This window comes from Leucopleurus acutus, assembly GCF_964270905.1.
Source record: "Leucopleurus acutus genome assembly, chromosome: 3".
Taxonomy (NCBI): Eukaryota; Metazoa; Chordata; class Mammalia; order Artiodactyla; family Delphinidae; genus Leucopleurus; species Leucopleurus acutus.
This window is the reverse complement of record NC_139145.1, coordinates 82,042,120-82,060,579: the sequence shown is the minus strand read 5'-3', so window position 1 is coordinate 82,060,579 and position 18,460 is coordinate 82,042,120. Positions and strand designations below refer to the sequence as shown.

Sequence of the window (18,460 nt, the reverse complement as noted above, 5' to 3'; positions counted from 1 at the left end):
AACTGTATAGACAATACTTGGCTGAAAATAAATTTGAAAGCCCTTCCATTAGGCAAATTAAATGACAATGAGTTATTTTCCACCTGATTCTCAAAGTTCAAAAAATATGTTAATACACTTGGTAAGAATGTGGGAAACTAGACACTTGCAAACTTTTTTGTAACAGTGTAGATTGGTCCAGCTTATTTGAAGGGAAATTTTGTAAAACATTTCAAAAAATTTCAGTGTTTCTCCTTTTAAGCAATTCCACTTCTAATAACTTTCCCACTGAAAGACTTGCATTGTGCACAAAAACATGTACAAAGATCTCAGGGGGACTTCATAGAAATTAAATATCAACTATCCATAATGTACATCCATGCCATGAAAAGGATTTCTAAAATAGTGTAAAACAAATATAAAACTATATGGATTCTGTGTGTTGCCACTTTGGAAAAAAAAAAAAAAAAGGTGAGACAGGCAGGCATATTGCTTACATAGGCAAATAAGTAAATAAAATAAGTCCGAAATGGAGCACAAAAATTGGTAACAGTGTTGTGGAGAAGTAAGGGGATGGAGTCAGGTGCGGAAGACACTTTCCATCCACATTGTATTGTATTATTTGCACTTTATAATATGTGTATGTTTTACTTCTAGAAACTTTTTAATGTAACTTAATCCATAAACTTTTAAATCCATATTTATTTAAACTATTTAACCCATATACTTTTAAAAGCAAAACGGGGGAGGGGGAATATTGGTAAGAAGATAGCAAATATGAAAACCAGCAGTCTAAATGACCACCCTCCCATTTGCCTAGTCATTTCTCCCCCCTTGGCTGCCATGCTTTGGGGCATCTCATCACTTTCTCTCAACATCCATCCATCTCAGCCTCCCAGTTATCAAAGATACCAAGAGCCTTCCCAGTTCCTCAACTTAAAATCCTGTGTGGTTTGGGTTTTTTTTTTTTTTTAATTCTTCTCTTTCCTTTCCCCGTACCTCTCTCTGACAGCCTTCAAATCCTCTTACAACAACTCAAAATGAATCTAGTATAGTATGGAGGGCCTAGAATTACCATGCTTCTTCTCTGTAGACATTTGAAGGCGTTTATGTAGGAATGACATGAAAGATGTGTTTTGTTTTGTTCTTTAAATCATTATTCTCCCAGTTTGTACTGCATACACCATCCCTTGGTGCCTGCCCCTCCCCAGTTTGGAGTATCCTAGCACTTTCTTTTCCAGTAGTTTCTTTTAAAACATGGGGCAAAATTCAACACAAGGAAGCCTATTCCACATCCATCACCCCCTCCAGTCTACAGACCTTCAATACTCCTGCCTATATTATGATATCTTGTGCTTGGTGGCGTTGTGTAATTGCTCTTCTATCACAAGGGTGTGAGCTGTCTCAAATCTATCTGCTTCATGAAGTCCAAAGGTCAATTTCTCCTCCTTCACCTGCCATCAACCACCACTCCCGAAACACACACACATACACTATTCAGGTCTGGTAAAACAGACATTCAATAAATGTTCATTACCTCACATTTAAAATATAAACCTGATACCCTTTAGTTTCTACACTATTCACTAAAGTGACTTGCTCTCTTTCCACACTGACTCCTAATACCCAACAAGAGCTTAAATTCCTGGCCAAGTCAGGTCCTAATGACCCTGGTGCATATTTGAGTCAGTGCTGTGAGGCTCTTAATCTGTTTGGTCAGAGGTCAAACAGCCAGGGTACCCTTCTGTTAGTATATCCTGAACAAGAACAAGCAACAAGGTCCCATGGCCAGCATACTTCTAAACCTTGCCCCCTGGTGGAAGCAACCTGGGTTTTCAATTAAGAGAGCCCCTGGACTTAGGGGAAGTAAAGAAGGTGGCAATGAAGTCAATTAATGAAGTCAATCACAGGGTTTCACAGTGGACTGCCACATGCACTGTCTAAGCTGCTGGGTATCGGGAGGTTACAGGTGAAGGCACGACAAATGACATTTACCAATTATTGACCCAAGCATCTGACAAGCCAAGCTTACCTGTCATAAAGTGTTTCTGTGGGAACAACCTCAGGGGAGAGGAGTCCAGCAAGCCAGGAAGTTCGGATTTCCCTTGCCGAGCCAACTCGAGCTCATCTTTCAAGGTGCAAATCTAGAGCCTGCATCCTCATTAGTCTAGTTCTCATTGATCAGCTCCCTTTACTCTGAGTTCCTCTAGCACTTAGAGTCTTACCGCTCAGTTTAACACGATTAGGATGCTCTCATTTCGTACACTCATGTTTGATGTTTTGTAAGCCTTATCTTCCCATCCATTTCAAGCTTTTGTTTGTTTAAGAGAAAATCCAGGAGGCATTTATCTGCTAACTGGTAGCACCAGACCAGCGATTTGAGAGTTGATGAGAGGTAGAGTGTTGCTCTGGCAGACACTTCCTCATTAAAGGCAGGAGTGTATTGGCTGCATAACTGGTGGGCAAAGGGGTCCCTTAGCCAACTTGGGGTGTGAACAATATCGATAATATTCAGAGGTTGTTAGCAGGTCCCCTTTGACCACATCTTATTATTCCTACACTTAGGGTTGCTAGGTTTAGCAAATAAAAACACAGGACACCCTGTTAAATTTGAATTTCAGATACATAATGAACTTGTTTAGTATATGTCCCAAATATTGAATGGGATATACTTACATTAAAAAATCTGTTGTTTAACTGAAATTCAAATTTAACTCTACATCCTGTATTTTATCTGGCATCTCTACCTCCCATTGTTAATGATCATAGTTTGCATATAAGGGGTCTCAAGACCCAACCCTGTTGTCAAAGTAGCTAGAGGTAACAGCTTTACTTACTGAAGGCCTACTATGTGCCAATAACAGTATTAGGAACTTTGCACAGAATATTCATTTAATCCTTGCAATAACCCTGTGAAATAGGTATAATTCCCTTCAGAGGGGACATGTAACAGTCACAAGTCCTCTCCACCTCTATTCGGAGATTAAGTAATACCCTCAAGGTCACATGGCTAGATACCAAGAGCCAAGATTCGAACCTGGGTGTCACTCTAGCATCCCTACTCAGGCCCACAGGAGTGTCTAACATGCAATTTCAATTTAATAGAAAATATGATTTAAACATTCTTTGACAAAGCAGTTTCAGAGACAGTTTTTTCCCCCCAAATTATCTTTCGAGTAATGTAGTAAAAACATCAGAGGAAAATTCTGATATTTATAAAATTAGCTATGTTCAAGTTATCCTGCTATCATCTAAATCTCTTCACCTTTCCTCCTCCCCACAACACACACACTTTACCCAATCCCAAGATATAAAAAAATATTTTAAAGGATACTTTGCAGTGTGCACAACCTTAGTATTATCACCCAGTTTAGATTCAGTTGTGTGAGCAACTATCTACTGAGCCTTCTGAAACAGATCATTTGGTGGTATGTTTGTTTTGGTCTCAGGAGATGTTTAAGACTTTACATTAGTCGAGATGTGAGGATTTTCTAAACGTAATTCTTTCAGAGTATAAGCATCTTCTTGAAAGCAAATTTTGTGTTTATAAAAGTTCTTGAATCTTTTGTGCCTCAAAGATATTCAAAGTTAAAAGTAATAATTCACCAAGTAATGGAATCATCACCTGTTTCTCGATTAAAATTAAATGTAACCTTTCCAAAGCCTCTTTATTTTGCTCAAACTATTGTACTCCTTGGATGTACCTGAACAGTAATTATTGAACTGTGGGACACAAGAAGTGCTTTCTGGCTGTGAATACATAAATATAAGTATGTTTAAATGCTAAATAAAGAAGCATACTGAATTTAAATTCTTCTATGTTCCTTGTCATCAAATCTTCATTATATGATTCTAGAAAAGTGTGTGATAGTGTGAGGAAAAGAAGTGTATGAAGATGATAAAAAATTAATAAGGTAAATCTTTCTAGAGACCAAAACAGTTTGAAAATACTGCTTTGTGTAATCCTAGATATTGACCACAGAGTTGGAAAGCTCTCTTTTAGCCCAAAGAGATGAGTTACAAAAGAAAAACCAAAACAAAACAAAAAAACAAAACCTCAGAAAGCAGCTTCCAGAAATGGTACAAATTTCTGTATTTCTGTGATAGTGAAATATAAGCAAGTCCATTTACATTGATTTTTAAACCTCTTGAGAATTATCATAGGTATTAACCATACTCATAGGGTATTGTTTGATGAACAGAAAGACTACAATGGTAGAGATCACTGTGTACTTTAAATATTAAAGTCATCATCACAATAGAGTAAAACTAGATGATCAACTTTGTCATGTGGGTTTTATGTTACTCGAAGATGAAAGGCTCACCTCCCACATTCAAGAACACAACAGTAAGCTAATTTAATTTGAAATAGACACACAGCAAACTGCTGCCCCTGGGAGATGCAGTGGATTGGAGGTGGGAGTGAAGTTCCACCTTTTACTCGTAAAATTTTCTGTAAAGTTTGAATATTTTGCAATGAGCATGTATTAAACGTTGTAAAATTTTAAAGCCATCAGAGACAAGTGAAAGAAATTAGGATGATGGTCAACCCACTGGTCTCAACTTTGAAGGAAGGGAAGGAAAGGGCAGGGGGTTAGGAAGACAAGAGCCTCTGCTCTTTTTTTTTTTTTTAACTCCATGAACTTGGCATAATTAGATCAGTTTCACATTATTTTTCGCCTTACCAATTTGAGCTACAAAGTGGAACCTAACTTCTCAGAGGAAAACAAAGCAAGTCAAAGGTCTGCTAGTCCTTGGCTAATACTCAGCGAGGTATTCGGTGTTCAAATCCTGTATAATCACATATATAAGCAGGGTTTTAAATAGAGTTAGGGGGCGGAGCTGTGAGGAAAGTGGGCAGAGAATAAGCTTGAGTTGTAATGGTTAGGAGGCTACTCCTGACCCCTCACGCCCCACCCCGCCAAATAAAAGGCAGAGGGAGGAACTGTCCTAAGATCTCACTGTGAGAGGCTACTTCCCAACTCCAGAGATTTCACAGGGATACCTGCCTCTCCAACTTTGGAAGTCAGCTGACCTCCGGCTCCTGCTTTTGCTACAGGCCCATTACTGAAACCTAGTGAAGAGGGTCCGCCTACTGGAGAGCGAGGCAGAGAAATTCAGTGGATGAAGCCAGAAGGTTATTTGGGTTCTGTTTTTTCATTACAGTGAGCATATTGTGAAACACAATGCTAATTCTGAGAGGTTTGTTTTTGTTCACCTGACTTAATTATAAGAAGTTTTAAGGGTTCACTAATGGTTCTGCCCTACTCGCCCATTTAGTATTCATGAGAAGTTCACCTGCCTGCTTCATAACCACCTGGGATGTCAACTTGCAGATCCCTGGTCCCACCTCAAAACTATTCTCTCCGTATATCAAGTGTTGCCTGCTATTGAAGGAAAGTATTATTAACCAACTAATACAATTCTGGCTTACTCTGAAGAATGTCTGAGCACCACGGGCCTAAACTCACCTCTCCATCATCCTATTCCGATCCCATCAAGAGTGGTACATTTGTTTTACAATCAACAAAAGGCATCCTCTTTCCTTCTCCCCGCCCCCCGCCCCCCGAGTTCCTAGGCAACCAGGGTCCTGCTGTGTGCTCTAGAGGGCCAGTTTCTGGCCCTCTTGCGGCAAGCCTTCTCGCTCAGGGCCAGCACCTCCTTCTGGACTTCTTTCCCCAGGGTCGGTCCTCCAGAGGGTAGAGAGGGCTGTAGTACGCATCCCAGACGGGGCGGGGAGGGGCAGGGTGCTGGTGGCCAAGGGGAAGCTGTTTGGGGCGACAAGGAGCTTGGAGATGCCTATGCATGTGCAGGAGGCTCCTCGAGTTGTAGGATGGAGCCCCAGGATTCGAAGAAAAGTAGAACCAGGGTCCTCCATTTGTACTTCTGGTCCGGGGTGTAAATGATAGGGGTGGCCCGAAGCACAGCCTCTACCTTCGAAATGTTAATAAGTATTCTGTTTCGGAAGAGTGTTCCGTGTTTGCAGAACAGGAGAGAGAATTCAGGGAGGCTCACAGTTCGCCCGGGACGCTCTCGTCTGGGAGGGCGTTAACCGGCTCCCCAGCCCCGGGAGCCGCGGGACTGTCTGGCCTGAAGCATCCACAAAGTTGGGGTTAGTGAGGTATGAGACTGATGTTTCAGGTGCTCGCACCAGAGCTGCAGATCATCCTTATCCTTTCTGATGACCGTGCGCAGGGCCACAACCTTTTCTCGAAACTCCAGGTGCAGAAGACAAACGCAGACGCCGTTTCTCGCCTTCTAGCCACAGGCGAATCCCGGCAGGCCGCGCACCGCGCAGCCTTCGCATTTCCCGACACTTCCCGCCTGTAAACCAATTAGGTGCCTCTCCAGGCACTTTCTCTGAGGCAGCGCGGAGGCCCGCCTCCCCGCAAGGCTTTCAGCTTAGGCGCGGCGCCACCCGGCCCGGCCGAGGGCGCGGTCACCACGCGTCACCGACAGCGCAAGCCTGGGTTTCTAAAGGGCTCCGGGACAGGTGCCTGGCTGAAATCCGGTGCCTTAGCATCTCTTCCTCCCCACCAAAGGAAGGATGTTTGAAATGTTCCCGACCTGGGACAACGGCCAAGGACCTGGAAGGAGTGCTGATAACGCCAAGGCTTGGCGAACGGGGGTTCTTTTCCTATTTATCCGCCATAAGGTCGGACTGCTTGCTGAACCCGATCCCACCCTCCTCGCCTATCCACCGTCTGGTCCGACCCTCCCTCTGCGCTCCGCGCCTGGACGGGCGACGTCAACCACTCGATGTCACCACGCTTAGGAGCCCTGGGTGCGTCAAGGAGAGCCCCCTGGCCAATGCCCGACCCTCCTCCCCATCTTCGCAGGCTGAGATCTTGACCCTCGCCGTCCCGAGAGCCCCCGCGGTCGCCCAGCTGGCCAAGTGCCTTTTGGCTCATTTCAGAAATGCCGCGCAATTAAAAAAAAAAAAAAAAAGAAAGCGTCTACTTTGCATTCTGCAGCTGCTAGGGCGCCCTGGCTGAGAGCGCTGACCTGGGACTCCAGCCCCGCCCTCCCCGGCGGCTTCAAGGGCCCGGGACGCCTACAGCCACAAGCCGAGCAGTGCCTGGAGTGGGGGCCACAGGCTGAGTAGTGCCTGGAGTGGGGGCCCAGTCCGCGGCTCCGCGCGCCCCGGCACTTACCTTGCCTCTGGCTAGCAATTCCATGATGTAGCCAAATTCACTTATGTCCCCCGACTCAGACATGGTTACGACCCTTCGCAAACTCGGGAGGAACCAGGCAGGTGCATCGAATATGTTCTTTTTCTCTCTCTTGCTGTGTTTTTAGTCTGAGTTTTGCCAAGCGCCCCGCCTGTGTGCTGTTAACGAGGAAAAATGAGAAAGCGGGGGGAAAAAGCAAAAAGCGGGGTTGGGTGGGATGAAGGCCATAGAGGGCTACTGGGCAGCCACGTCTGGCGTTCTTAGCTCCGGGCAGGGCGACGTAACGCAACAAACGAGGGCGTCGGCGGCGGTGGCGACCGTGAAATCCTCACCGGGCGGAGCAGGGCGCGGAGGCCCCGCCTCCTCGGGGATCGCGGCCCGCGCCTCCTGCCAGGGGTCGGAAGGCTGCGGAGACAAACACCTACACAAAAGCTTGTCTACTCCCGGCGTGGCGCCGCCCCAGCCCGGACACCCACGGGATAGTTAAAGCCGTCCTTTATGCGATGGCTGAGACGGTGGCTGTCTGGAGCTCTCAACGCAAGGACCAGGAAAAATCCTCACCCCACTGTCTGGAGGTGCGAGGGCAGAGAGAATGAATGCAAAGCAGGCACAACAAAGGATCTGGCTGACAGCGCCGGAAAAAAAATAAGTGAGGGCCCAGGAAACGGCAACGCCGCATCTCAAGTCAGCCTTCCTGAAATCCAATAGGTAACAAAGACCAAGCCAGCGCTTCTGAGATGAGAACAAATACCAGGATTGTATTTTAAACACTCTAAGTGTGTAAGGTCGATTGTATCTCTATATCCTCTTGATACTCAACTTTCCTTTAATTTAAAAAAGAAAAAAGATTCCTGCCAGCAAGATTCCTGGACATTCTCACTCCTAGTTACGACTAACTCACTTTCCAATTATTTATTTCATTGATTGAGTTAAACATTCAGTGCATGTTTCTCACATTTTATACTTCTTTTAAAAATAGCAGCTCCCCTAGGAGGCTGCAGCTGAAACAGCCTCTTAGTCTTCTCCCTGCTTCGCTCATACCTGACTATCTTTGCTTCTCTTGAGAAGAAAACTTGGCGGAACAAAGTCAGGACTACTCTATTCCTCCACTATAGGCAGTCTCTTATCTTTATTGAAAAGGAGGAAAGTGATAAGGTCATGACCTTTTCTTTAAATAAAAAAAGAGAGAGAGAAAGAAGAAAAGAAAAGAAATGCCAGCTATGATTAGATTAGACCCAACTATACGATTTACTGCAAGAATGAAACCATTTCCCTTAGGGGTTTTTCTTGTTTGCCTTTTCTTTGGGTCATTTTCTGATTTCTCTTCTCTGGTCCAGAAATCCAAAAGTATATAATGATTTCTTTCTTCTTTTTCCTGCACATAAAGCTCCAATCATGTTGCTCCTTGACTCTTCTTCCACTAGAACTTTGCTCCTTCTTCAGTGTGTTACTTTTCTAAGTTGGTGCCGATCGCCTCTTAGAGCAAGCAGCAAAAGTTAATGTGTTGGATGTTCACAGTTGGGCTCAGTAGGAGATAAGACAAAATCATAATGCTTCTTGTTCAGAAGCTTCTTGTCCTTCTCAAGTTCTCCAGAACCCTGTGTGTGCCCTTTGCTTCCATAAGGAAAACTAAACAGAATTCAAGAAAGGTCTGTAGCATCCATGAATGCATTCCTCCCCAATATTAGCAATACTTGACAGATTGCCAGAAAGAGGTATTGCTTTAAAAGAGAGTTTTTCACACCCAGAAAGTATTTGGGCACATAATAAAAATCACGATGTGAGAGCCAAACTAGTCTTAAGTCAGGCATGACAAGCAGGAAGGAGGAACGGAGAGACAAAGGAACAAAAAAAGCCAAATGTTTCCCCTTAAAAAGCTTACCCCCAAAACCCCATCCAATGACCTCCACTTACATCTCCCGTATGAGAACAAGGACATATGTCCACCCATAGTTACAAGGAAGGCTGGGAAGGTGATTATTTTACTCTGGGAACATTGCCACTCTAAACAAAATCAAGGATTTATTAGTGAGGAAGAAGAAGAAAGAGATATTGAGTAGGAAACTGTTGGTTTCTGCTACCCCTGGGGTAAGTCCATTCAGTTTCCTGAGTTTCTTTCTTCTTTATTTTCACTTTTTTGCCAGCACCACGCGGCACGTGGGATCTTAGTTCCCCGACCAGGGACTGAACCCGCCAGGGAAGTCCCAGTTTGCTGAGTTTCAATTTTCTCTTCTGTAAAATGACTGGTTTTGAACTAAATGGTCTCTAACCTCTTCCTCCTCTTAATGCTAATGTCTCCAATCTAAGGATCCCTTTACCATCTGGCAGCACTAGCTGCTCCTCTTTTCCCTGAATAAGTTGCTATTATAAAAGGTCTGTCCACCCGATCACTTGCTATTAGGAAATACTCCAGGCAAAATATGCTTAACAGTTGCCTGGATTCCCACCCAAGGCCAAGATGGGGCTTGGGGCAAGGGTCTTAGAATCAGCTGCTGTAGTGGCAAGAAGTGGAACTGCCCGTAAGAGTCCAGATTGGTGCCCACAAGTTGGACACTGAACATTTACTCAGATGCCTGGTGGTATTTACCACTCTTTATTTAGTCACTGACTGAATAGCACTATGGAACATTAAGAACCTTTCAAAGATGACAGGCATACAAAATGAAGACTGCATTTACATTTCCCTTGAAATTCTCTGTACAGACTTCAAAGACACAGGATCAGTCAGTAGGTGCCAAACAAAATTTGCTTTATTATTTCTCTTACTTCAAAGAACAAAATAAGATTAATATCATACAGATTAAATACTAACTTCATTCCCCATAGAAACCAAAATTAAGAAAAAAGTTAATTCACATTTCTCAAAAATAATAAAAGTAGCATGACAGATGCTGCTTCACAGGGAACTTCCCCACCTAAAAGAAAGATATTTAATAGAGGGATTACGTGATGTGTGAATTTTTCACACTGAGAAGTCTAGCAATATTAAAGAGTCCCTCGCTGTGGGAAATCTAATTGTCAGTTTCCATCTAATGGAGAAAACTTTTCAATATAACTGCTTAATTGCCATGCGGATTCCTGAAATGACTAACCTATAGAGAGCCACAGCTTTTGGCTTCATTTTCATCCATGACACCCTATTTTCTCCTCCTTATAGTAAACAACATAACACAATAGTTTTAACAAATAACACAAAAAATACACATTCCAAGTTTTTCTTAGCTGTGGACACAAATAAATAATTGTACAAATTTAGAAGTTGAAATCTATGATGATGAATGTTTAGCAGTTTAAGAGTTAGAGACTGGAATTAGTAATATAAAAATATCCTGGTTTTAATAAAACCTCATATTTACTTCAACAGTCTTTATTTCAGAAGTGGAAACATACAATGTAGCTTTCTGACACAAATGCATCCTAGCACCTATACCTAGAAAGGTCATTTAAAAAACCAAAATTTTTAACAGCTTTATTGAGGTATGATTTACTTACCATAAAATTCACCAATTGTAAGTGTACAGTTTAGTAATTTTTATTAAATTATGGAGTTATGCAATCATCTCATAATCCAGTTCTAAAACATTGGAATATCTCTCCATTTATTGAGATTTTCTCTAATTTCTTTTAGTTGTGCTCTATAGTGTTCAGATATATTGCACTGCTTTTGTTAAATGCATTGCTAAGTATCATTATTGTGAATGAACTTGATTTCTTAATTTCATTTTTGGGTTGTTTATTGCTTGTACAGAGAAATGCAACTAATAATTGCATAATAAACTGTATCTTGCAATGTTGTAAAATTCATTAATCCCTAATTAAAGAAAGTTTTACTTTTTCCTTTCCAGTCTGTATGCCTTTATTTTTCTTGCCTTATAACTCTAGTTAGAACCTCCATTATAATACTGAATAAAAGTGACAGGAGTTGACATCCTTGCCTCATTCCAATAGTAGCAGAGAAACAGTCCATCTTTAACCATTAAATATTGGTTTAACTACATTCCATAAATTTTGACACATTGTGGGTTTGTTTTTATTCATTTAGAAATATTTTCTAATTTTTCCTTGTGACAGGCTATCTAGAAATAATTTCCAAATTATTCCAAATTTCTAAATAATTTAGTTTTCCCATATTTCTTCCTGTTGATTTCTAATCTAATTCAGTTTTAAACAAATACCATTTTTAAAAATTATTTCAATGTTTTTAAAATATATCAAGGCTTTTTTATGGGCTAACATGGGAGTTAGCAAACCTTCTCTTACTGGGTGAGATGTTAGTTAAACATTTAACACTTGCAGCAATACAGTCTTTTTGATGAAAGCACAGTCAACAATAGATAAACAAGCGGGTGAGGCTATGTTCCAATAAACATTTATTTCCAAAACTAGGCAACTGAATAAGCACATGAAAAGGTGCTCAACCATCATTAGTCATTAGGGAAATGCAACTCAATACCACTTCATACCTACTGGGATGCTTATAATTTAAAAGAAATGGAAAATAAGTCTTCGTGATGATGTGGAGAAATTGGAAGCCTTGTACATAGCTGATGGGAATATAAAATGATGCAGTGCGAAACAGTTTAGTGGTACCTGAAGAAGTTAAACATAAGACTACCAGCAATTCCACTTCTAGGTAGATACTCAAAAGAACTGGAAGCAGGGACTCAAAGAGATACTTGTTTGTACACAAGTGTTCACTGCTGCATTTTTCACCATAAACAAAAGATATAAACAACCCAAGTGTTGATCAACACATGATTGGATAAACAAAATGTAGTATATACATATAATGGAATATTTTTTTTCTACAATATGGAATGAACTTCTGATATATGGTACAATATGGATAGACCTTGAAAACATTAGGCTAAGTGAAATAAGCTAGACACAGAAGGACAAATACTATATAATTTTACTTATATAAAATGTCTAGGATAGGCAAATTCATAGGGACAGAAAGTAGATTAGACAGACCGGAGGGAGAGGGGAATGGGGAGCTACTGTTTAATGGGTACAGAGATTATGTTGTGGATGATGAAAAATTTGGGGTATAGTTAATGGTGATGGTTGCACAACATTACAAATGTAAATAATGCCACTGAACTGCACACTTAAAGATGGTTTTAAAAAATTAAGTGTCTGGCTCTTGAGTTGTAGTTTACTGATTGTTTCCTAAAATATTATCTGTTTTGGGTAATATTCCATGTATGCTTAAAAGGCATGTGTATTCTTCTGTTGGGTGCAGCGTTCCAGGAATCAGCTAGGTAAAGTTGGTTTTCCATGTCTTAGGTCTTTGTTCTTCTTCTGTTCCTCCTCTACTATATTCTTTTGTGTTAAACTTTTTTTAGTGAACCTATTTCATTCTTCTGTTGATTTTAACAAAATTACTACTTCTTAATAGTTACTCTAGGAATTATGATATAAATATTAACTGAGCACAATCTACTTTGGGTTAATACTGACTTAATACCAGTAAAATACAGCAACTTAACAATGTAGTTCCAATTCTCCTCCCTCCACTGCCATACATATTATGTATGTATAACACCTATGTATGTTATAAACCCAAGAATACATTCTTATAATTACTGCTTTACACAATCTAAGACAAGATTGCTGTGTTTTTAAAGAAATTGAGAGGAGGAAAAAATATATGTACACAATTTATTTATTCGCAGTTTATCATTTCTGGTACCTATCATTTCCTGCTATCTGTAGTCATTTCCTTTCATTCTGAAGACCTCCTTTAGTATATTTGTAAGACAATGTGTTAGCAATGTTTCTTCAGTCTTTTAATTAATCTGTAAATCCAAAATAATCACAATAAAATTACTTTCAGGATTTTCTAGAAACATGTCAAGTTACTTCTAAAATTAATTCAAAAGACCAGTGGGTACGACTCTGTACTCCCAATGCAGGGGGCCTGGGTTTGATCTGTGGTCAGGGAACTAGATCCCACATGCATGCTGCAACTAAGAGTTTGCATGCCACAACAAAGAAGTCCGCATGCCACAACTAAACATGCCACAACAAAGATCCCACGTGCCACAACTAAGACCCGGTGCAGCCAAAATAAGTAAATAAATAATTTTTTTTAAAAAAGAGAGAAATGCACAAGATTGGCCAAGACAATTTATAAAAGTACAATGCTGTAGCAAATACAAAAATGAAGCCATAATAATTAGAACAACTGGTATAAGAATAGATGAGTAGATCAATAACACAGAATAGAAAATCCAGATTAAAACTTATGATTAGATTTTACATGATTTCTGTTGATTTACTAAGTAATAAAGGTGATATTTCAAATCAGTGATGAAAGGGAGGAGGTCGAGATGGCAGAGTAGGAGGATGTGGAACTCACCTTCCCCCACGAACACATCAAAAATACAACTACATGTGGAACAATTCTCACTGAAAACTAACTGGAGACTGGCAGAAGGACTGCTGTACAACCAAGCCTGTAAGAAAGCTACACACAGAATCAGGTAGAAAGGGAAGAGAAAGAATCAGGTTGGGACCTGCACTCCTGGGAGAGGTCTCAGAGGAAAAAGGAGATTACACAGGTGGAGACTTGCCCTGGGAGTGAGTGCTTCAAGCCACATATTGGGCGCCTTGGCCCTGCGGTCCAACACAGGAAAGACAAGCCCCGTTGCCTGGTTGGAGGTCTGGTGGCACTAACAGGAGGGCTGTGGGAAGCCTGGACTCCACTTGTGAAGAGTGCACGCACACTTGCTCTTGAAGCAGAGCAGAGACAGTGGATTGAGATGGCATACCGCTGCCCCTGCATGTACCCCAGCCTGAGATGAGTGATAGCTCCAGCCACTTGCATCCTGACACAGCTCTAGACTAGGGCAAAGTCTGCCAAGGCCCAAGGAGAGAGCTCTGCAGTGAGACAAAAATGTGGCTGATGTGACGTCTGAGCAGGGTGGGGGCAGCCATTACTGGTGCTTACATAGGCAGCATATCAGAAGCAGTCTGGGTCTCTGACCCCAGCCAGACTGCCACAGGCCATCCCCTGACTCATGCCAAGTGCCCACACTAGCCCCTCTTGCTCCAGCACTGCTTCCCTCTGGGGTGAGGGTACTGGTGCTGGGAGGGGCGAGAGCACACACTTAAAGGGAACAGAACCAGCTCAGACCCAACTCTCAAGATTTCTGTTCCAGTAACTTGGGACCAACCCCACCCCTGATAGGGTGATGATGGTCACAGAAAAGACAGGAAGACCTAGCTCACACCTGGCTCCAGCCCTAGCCGCTACATCTCAAGCCTCACCTCCTACCATGGTGATAGCTACCAGCACACCCTGGGGAAAGATGTGACTCATGATCACATGAGATTCAGCTCCCCCCACCAAAGCCACTGGGCACACACAGACTGAGTGAGGATGCTCCCACATAAGGACACTCCTTCAAGACCACAATAGGTAACTGTCTCACCCAATTTCAGAGTGACAAAGTCAAACAAAATGAGAAGACAAAGGAGTTTGTCCCAATTGAAAGAGCAAGATAAAACCCCTGGGAAAAAACAAAAAATGAAACAGAAATAAACAATTTACCAGACAAAGAATTCAAAGAATTAGGAATAAAAATGCTAACTGAAGTATGGAAAAGGATAGATGAACACAATGAGAATTTTAACTAGGAACTAGAAAACATGAAGAAGTATCGGTCAGAGCTGAAGAATACAATAACTGAAATGAAAAACATACTAAAAGGAATTAACAGCAGACTAGGTGATACAGAAGAACTCATAAGTGATCTGGAAGACAGAATAATGGAAATCACCCAATCAACCACCAAAAGGAAAAACAAATTAAAAAAATGAGAACAGTTTAAGAGGTCCCCGGGACAACATCAAGTGTACCAACAATTGCATTATAGGGGTCCCAGAAGGAGAAGAGAAAGGGAGGGAATTGAAAATGTATTTGACGAAACTATGGCTGAAAACTTCCCAAACCTGAAGAAGGAAAAAAATATCCAGGTATAGGAAACAGTGTCCCAAACTAGATGAACTCAACAGACCCACACCAAGACATATCATAATTAAAATGGCAAAAGTAAAAGAAAAGAGAGAATTCTAAAGGCAGCAAGAGAAAAAGAAAGAATCACATACAAGGGAAACTCCAAAAGGCTATCAGCTGATTTTTCGGCAGAAACGTTGCAGACCAGAAGGGAGTGGCATGATGGATTCAAAGAACTGAAAGGGAAAAATCTGCAACCTAGGATACCTTACCCAGCAAGATTATTAATTAGAATTGAAGGAGAGATAAAGAACTTCTCAGACAAGCAAAAACTAAAAGAGTTCATCAATGCTAAACCTACTCTAAAAGAAGTCTTAAAGGGTCTTCTATAGGAAAGGCAAATACATAGTAAAGGCTGAAGATCAACCACTTAAATAAGCTAGTATGAAAATTAAAAGCCAAAAAAATTATAAAATCAACTATAACTATAATAATTATTAAAAATATAAACATGAAATTGTTAAATATGACATCAAAAACACAAAATGTTGGGGAGGGGAGTAAAAAAATGTAGATCTTTTAGAATGTTTGAACATGAAGGACTACTTGTTTGAAACAAGTAGACATAGTTATAGGTCAACATATATGAACCTCATGGTAACCACAAATCAAAAACCTACAACAGATACATAAAAACAGAGAGAAAGGAACACCAGCACACCACTGAAGAAAATCATCGAAACACAAAAGAAGAAACTAAAAGAAGAAAAAGAGAAGAAATACAGAAACAACCAGAAAGCAAGTAACAAAACAGCAATAAGTATGTAGCTATCGATAATTACTTTAAATATCAATGGACTAAATGCTCCAATCAAAAGATATTAGGTGGCTGATTGGATAAAAAAACAAGACCCATTTATATGCTGCTTGCAAGAGACTTACTTCAGAGCTAAATACATACACAGACTGAAAGTGAGGGGATGGAAAAAGATATTTCATGCAAATGGAAATGACAAGAAAGCAGGGGTAGCAATACTCATACCAGACTTTAAAACAAAGTTTATAACAAAAGAAAAGGAAGGGCATTAGGGATCAATACAAAAAGAGGATATTACACTTGTTAACATATATGCACCTAGTACAGGAGCACCTAAATATGTAAAGCAAATATTAACAGACATAAAGGGAGAAAGTGACAATAATCCAATAACAGTGGACTATTAACACCCCACTTATATCAATGGTCAGATCATCCAGACGGAAACAGTGGTCTTGATACAATAGAACAGTTGGGCTTAAGAGATATCTATCAGACATTCCATCCCCAAACGGCAGAATACACATTCTTTCAAAGTGCATATGGAACATGCTCCAGGATGGATCACATGCTAGGCCACAAAACAAGTCTCAACAAATTTAAGGTGAGAGAAATTATATCAAGCATTTTTTCAGACCACAACAGTCTTAAACTAGAAATCAATTACAGGGAGAAAAATGGAGAAAGCACAAACACCTGGAGACCAAACAACATGCTACTAAAAAAACCAATGGAACAATGAAGAAATCAAAGAGGAAATCCGAAAATGCCCCAAGACAAATGAAAATGGAAACACAATTTTCTAAAATCTATGGGATACAGTAAAAGCACTTCTAAGAGGGAAGTTTATAGTGACACGGGCCTACCTCAAGAAATACCAAAAATCTCAAATAAATAGCCTAACCTAATTACAAAAAGAAGAACAAAGTCCAAAGTCAGCAGAAGGGAGGAAATAATAAAGATAAGAGAGGAAATAAATAAAATAGAGAACAACAACAACAAAAAAAACAATTGAAAAGACCAATGAAATCAAGAACTGGTTTTGTGAAAGGATAAACAAAATTAATAAACCTTTAGCCAGGCTCATTAAGAAAAAGAGAGGATCCAAATAAACAAAATAAGAAATGAAAGAGGAGAAATAACAACAGATATCACAGAGATACAAAGAACTATGAGAGAATACTACAAACAGCTGTATGTCCAAAAACTGGAAAACCTAGAAGAAACACATGAAATGAACACATTTCTAGAAACATTCAGTTCCGAGACTGAATCAGAAAGAAAAAGAAATAGACAATCTGAACAGACAGATCATTAGTAGTGAAAATGAATTTGTAATTAAGAAAAAAAATCCCAGCAAACAAAAGCCAGGACCCGACAAGTTCATAGGGGAATTCTATCAAACATATAAAGAAGAGCTAATGCCCATCCTTCTCAAACTATTCCAAAAAATTAAAGAGGATGGAACACTCCTAAATTCATTCTACAAGGTCACCATTACTCAATAGCAAAACCAGACAAAAATGCTACCAAAAAAAATTTACAAGCCAATATCTCCGATGAATAGAGATGCAATAATTCTCAACAAAATATTAGCAAACCAAATTCAGCAATATATAAAAAGGATCAAACACCATGATCCCACCAGAAAACTACTAGAGCTCATCAAGGAATTCAGTAAAGCTGCAGGATACAAAACTGATATACAGAAATCTATTGCTATTCTATACACTAAAAATGAACTATCAGAAAGAGAAAGCAAGAAAAAAATCCCATTTAAAATAGCATCAAAAAGAATAAAATACCTAGGAATAAACTTAACCAAGGAGATGAAAGACCTAAACTCTGAAAACTATAAAACACTGATGAAGGAAATTGAAGATGACACAGAGAAATGGAAAGATATCCCATGTTCTTGGATTGGAAGATTAATGTTGTTAAAATGTCCATTCTACCCAAACCAATCTACAGACTTAATGTAATCCCTATCAAAATACCCATGACATTTTTCGTGAAAGAAAAATATCTCTTTCATAGATGCCACTAATCTCATTCTTGAGGTCCTATCTTCTAATACCAAAGGTCCTATCTTCTAATACCATCACACTGGGGTTTAGGATTTCAATATAAGAAGTTTTGAGGGGACACATACATTCAGTCTAAGGCTGAAGATTTTGTCTATTGATCTTGTTTCTGGTCACATTGTTGGGCTCTGTTACTATTTCTAATAGTTTGTTAGTTGATTCTCCTGGAATTAAAAAAAAATTATCTGAATACACATAGGTCATTTTTCTTATTTGTTGCCAATATTTAGAGATTTTCTTTCTTATTTTGTTATAACTTTCATTATAATGTTGGATAGCAGAAATGAAAACAATCATTCTAGATTTATTTCTGACTTTAATGGAAACCATTCAAATAATTCACCTTTGTAGCTGAGGATCTTGGGGGTTGAGGATTTGGAGTTAATAACACCCTTTATTGGGTTAAGAAGGTTTTTTCTATTCCTACTATGCTAAAAAGAATTTT

At 40.1% G+C, this 18,460-nt stretch overlaps 1 protein-coding gene across 4 annotated transcripts in view; it reads right to left on the bottom strand.

The window, feature by feature from the left end:
- The window catches only part of TRIM36 (tripartite motif containing 36), a gene marked incomplete at both ends in the record, with an annotated part of 51,672 nt that extends 44,476 nt beyond the window's left edge, over positions 1-7,196 (bottom strand). For all 4 annotated transcript variants that reach the window (XM_082836591.1, XM_082836592.1, XM_082836593.1 and 1 more), the window contains one exon: positions 7,134-7,196. In XM_082836591.1, coding sequence (XP_082692717.1) covers positions 7,134-7,196 — 63 coding nt within the window. The remainder of the gene's footprint in view (positions 1-7,133) is intronic.
- Between the last annotated feature and the right edge of the window lie 11,264 nt (positions 7,197-18,460).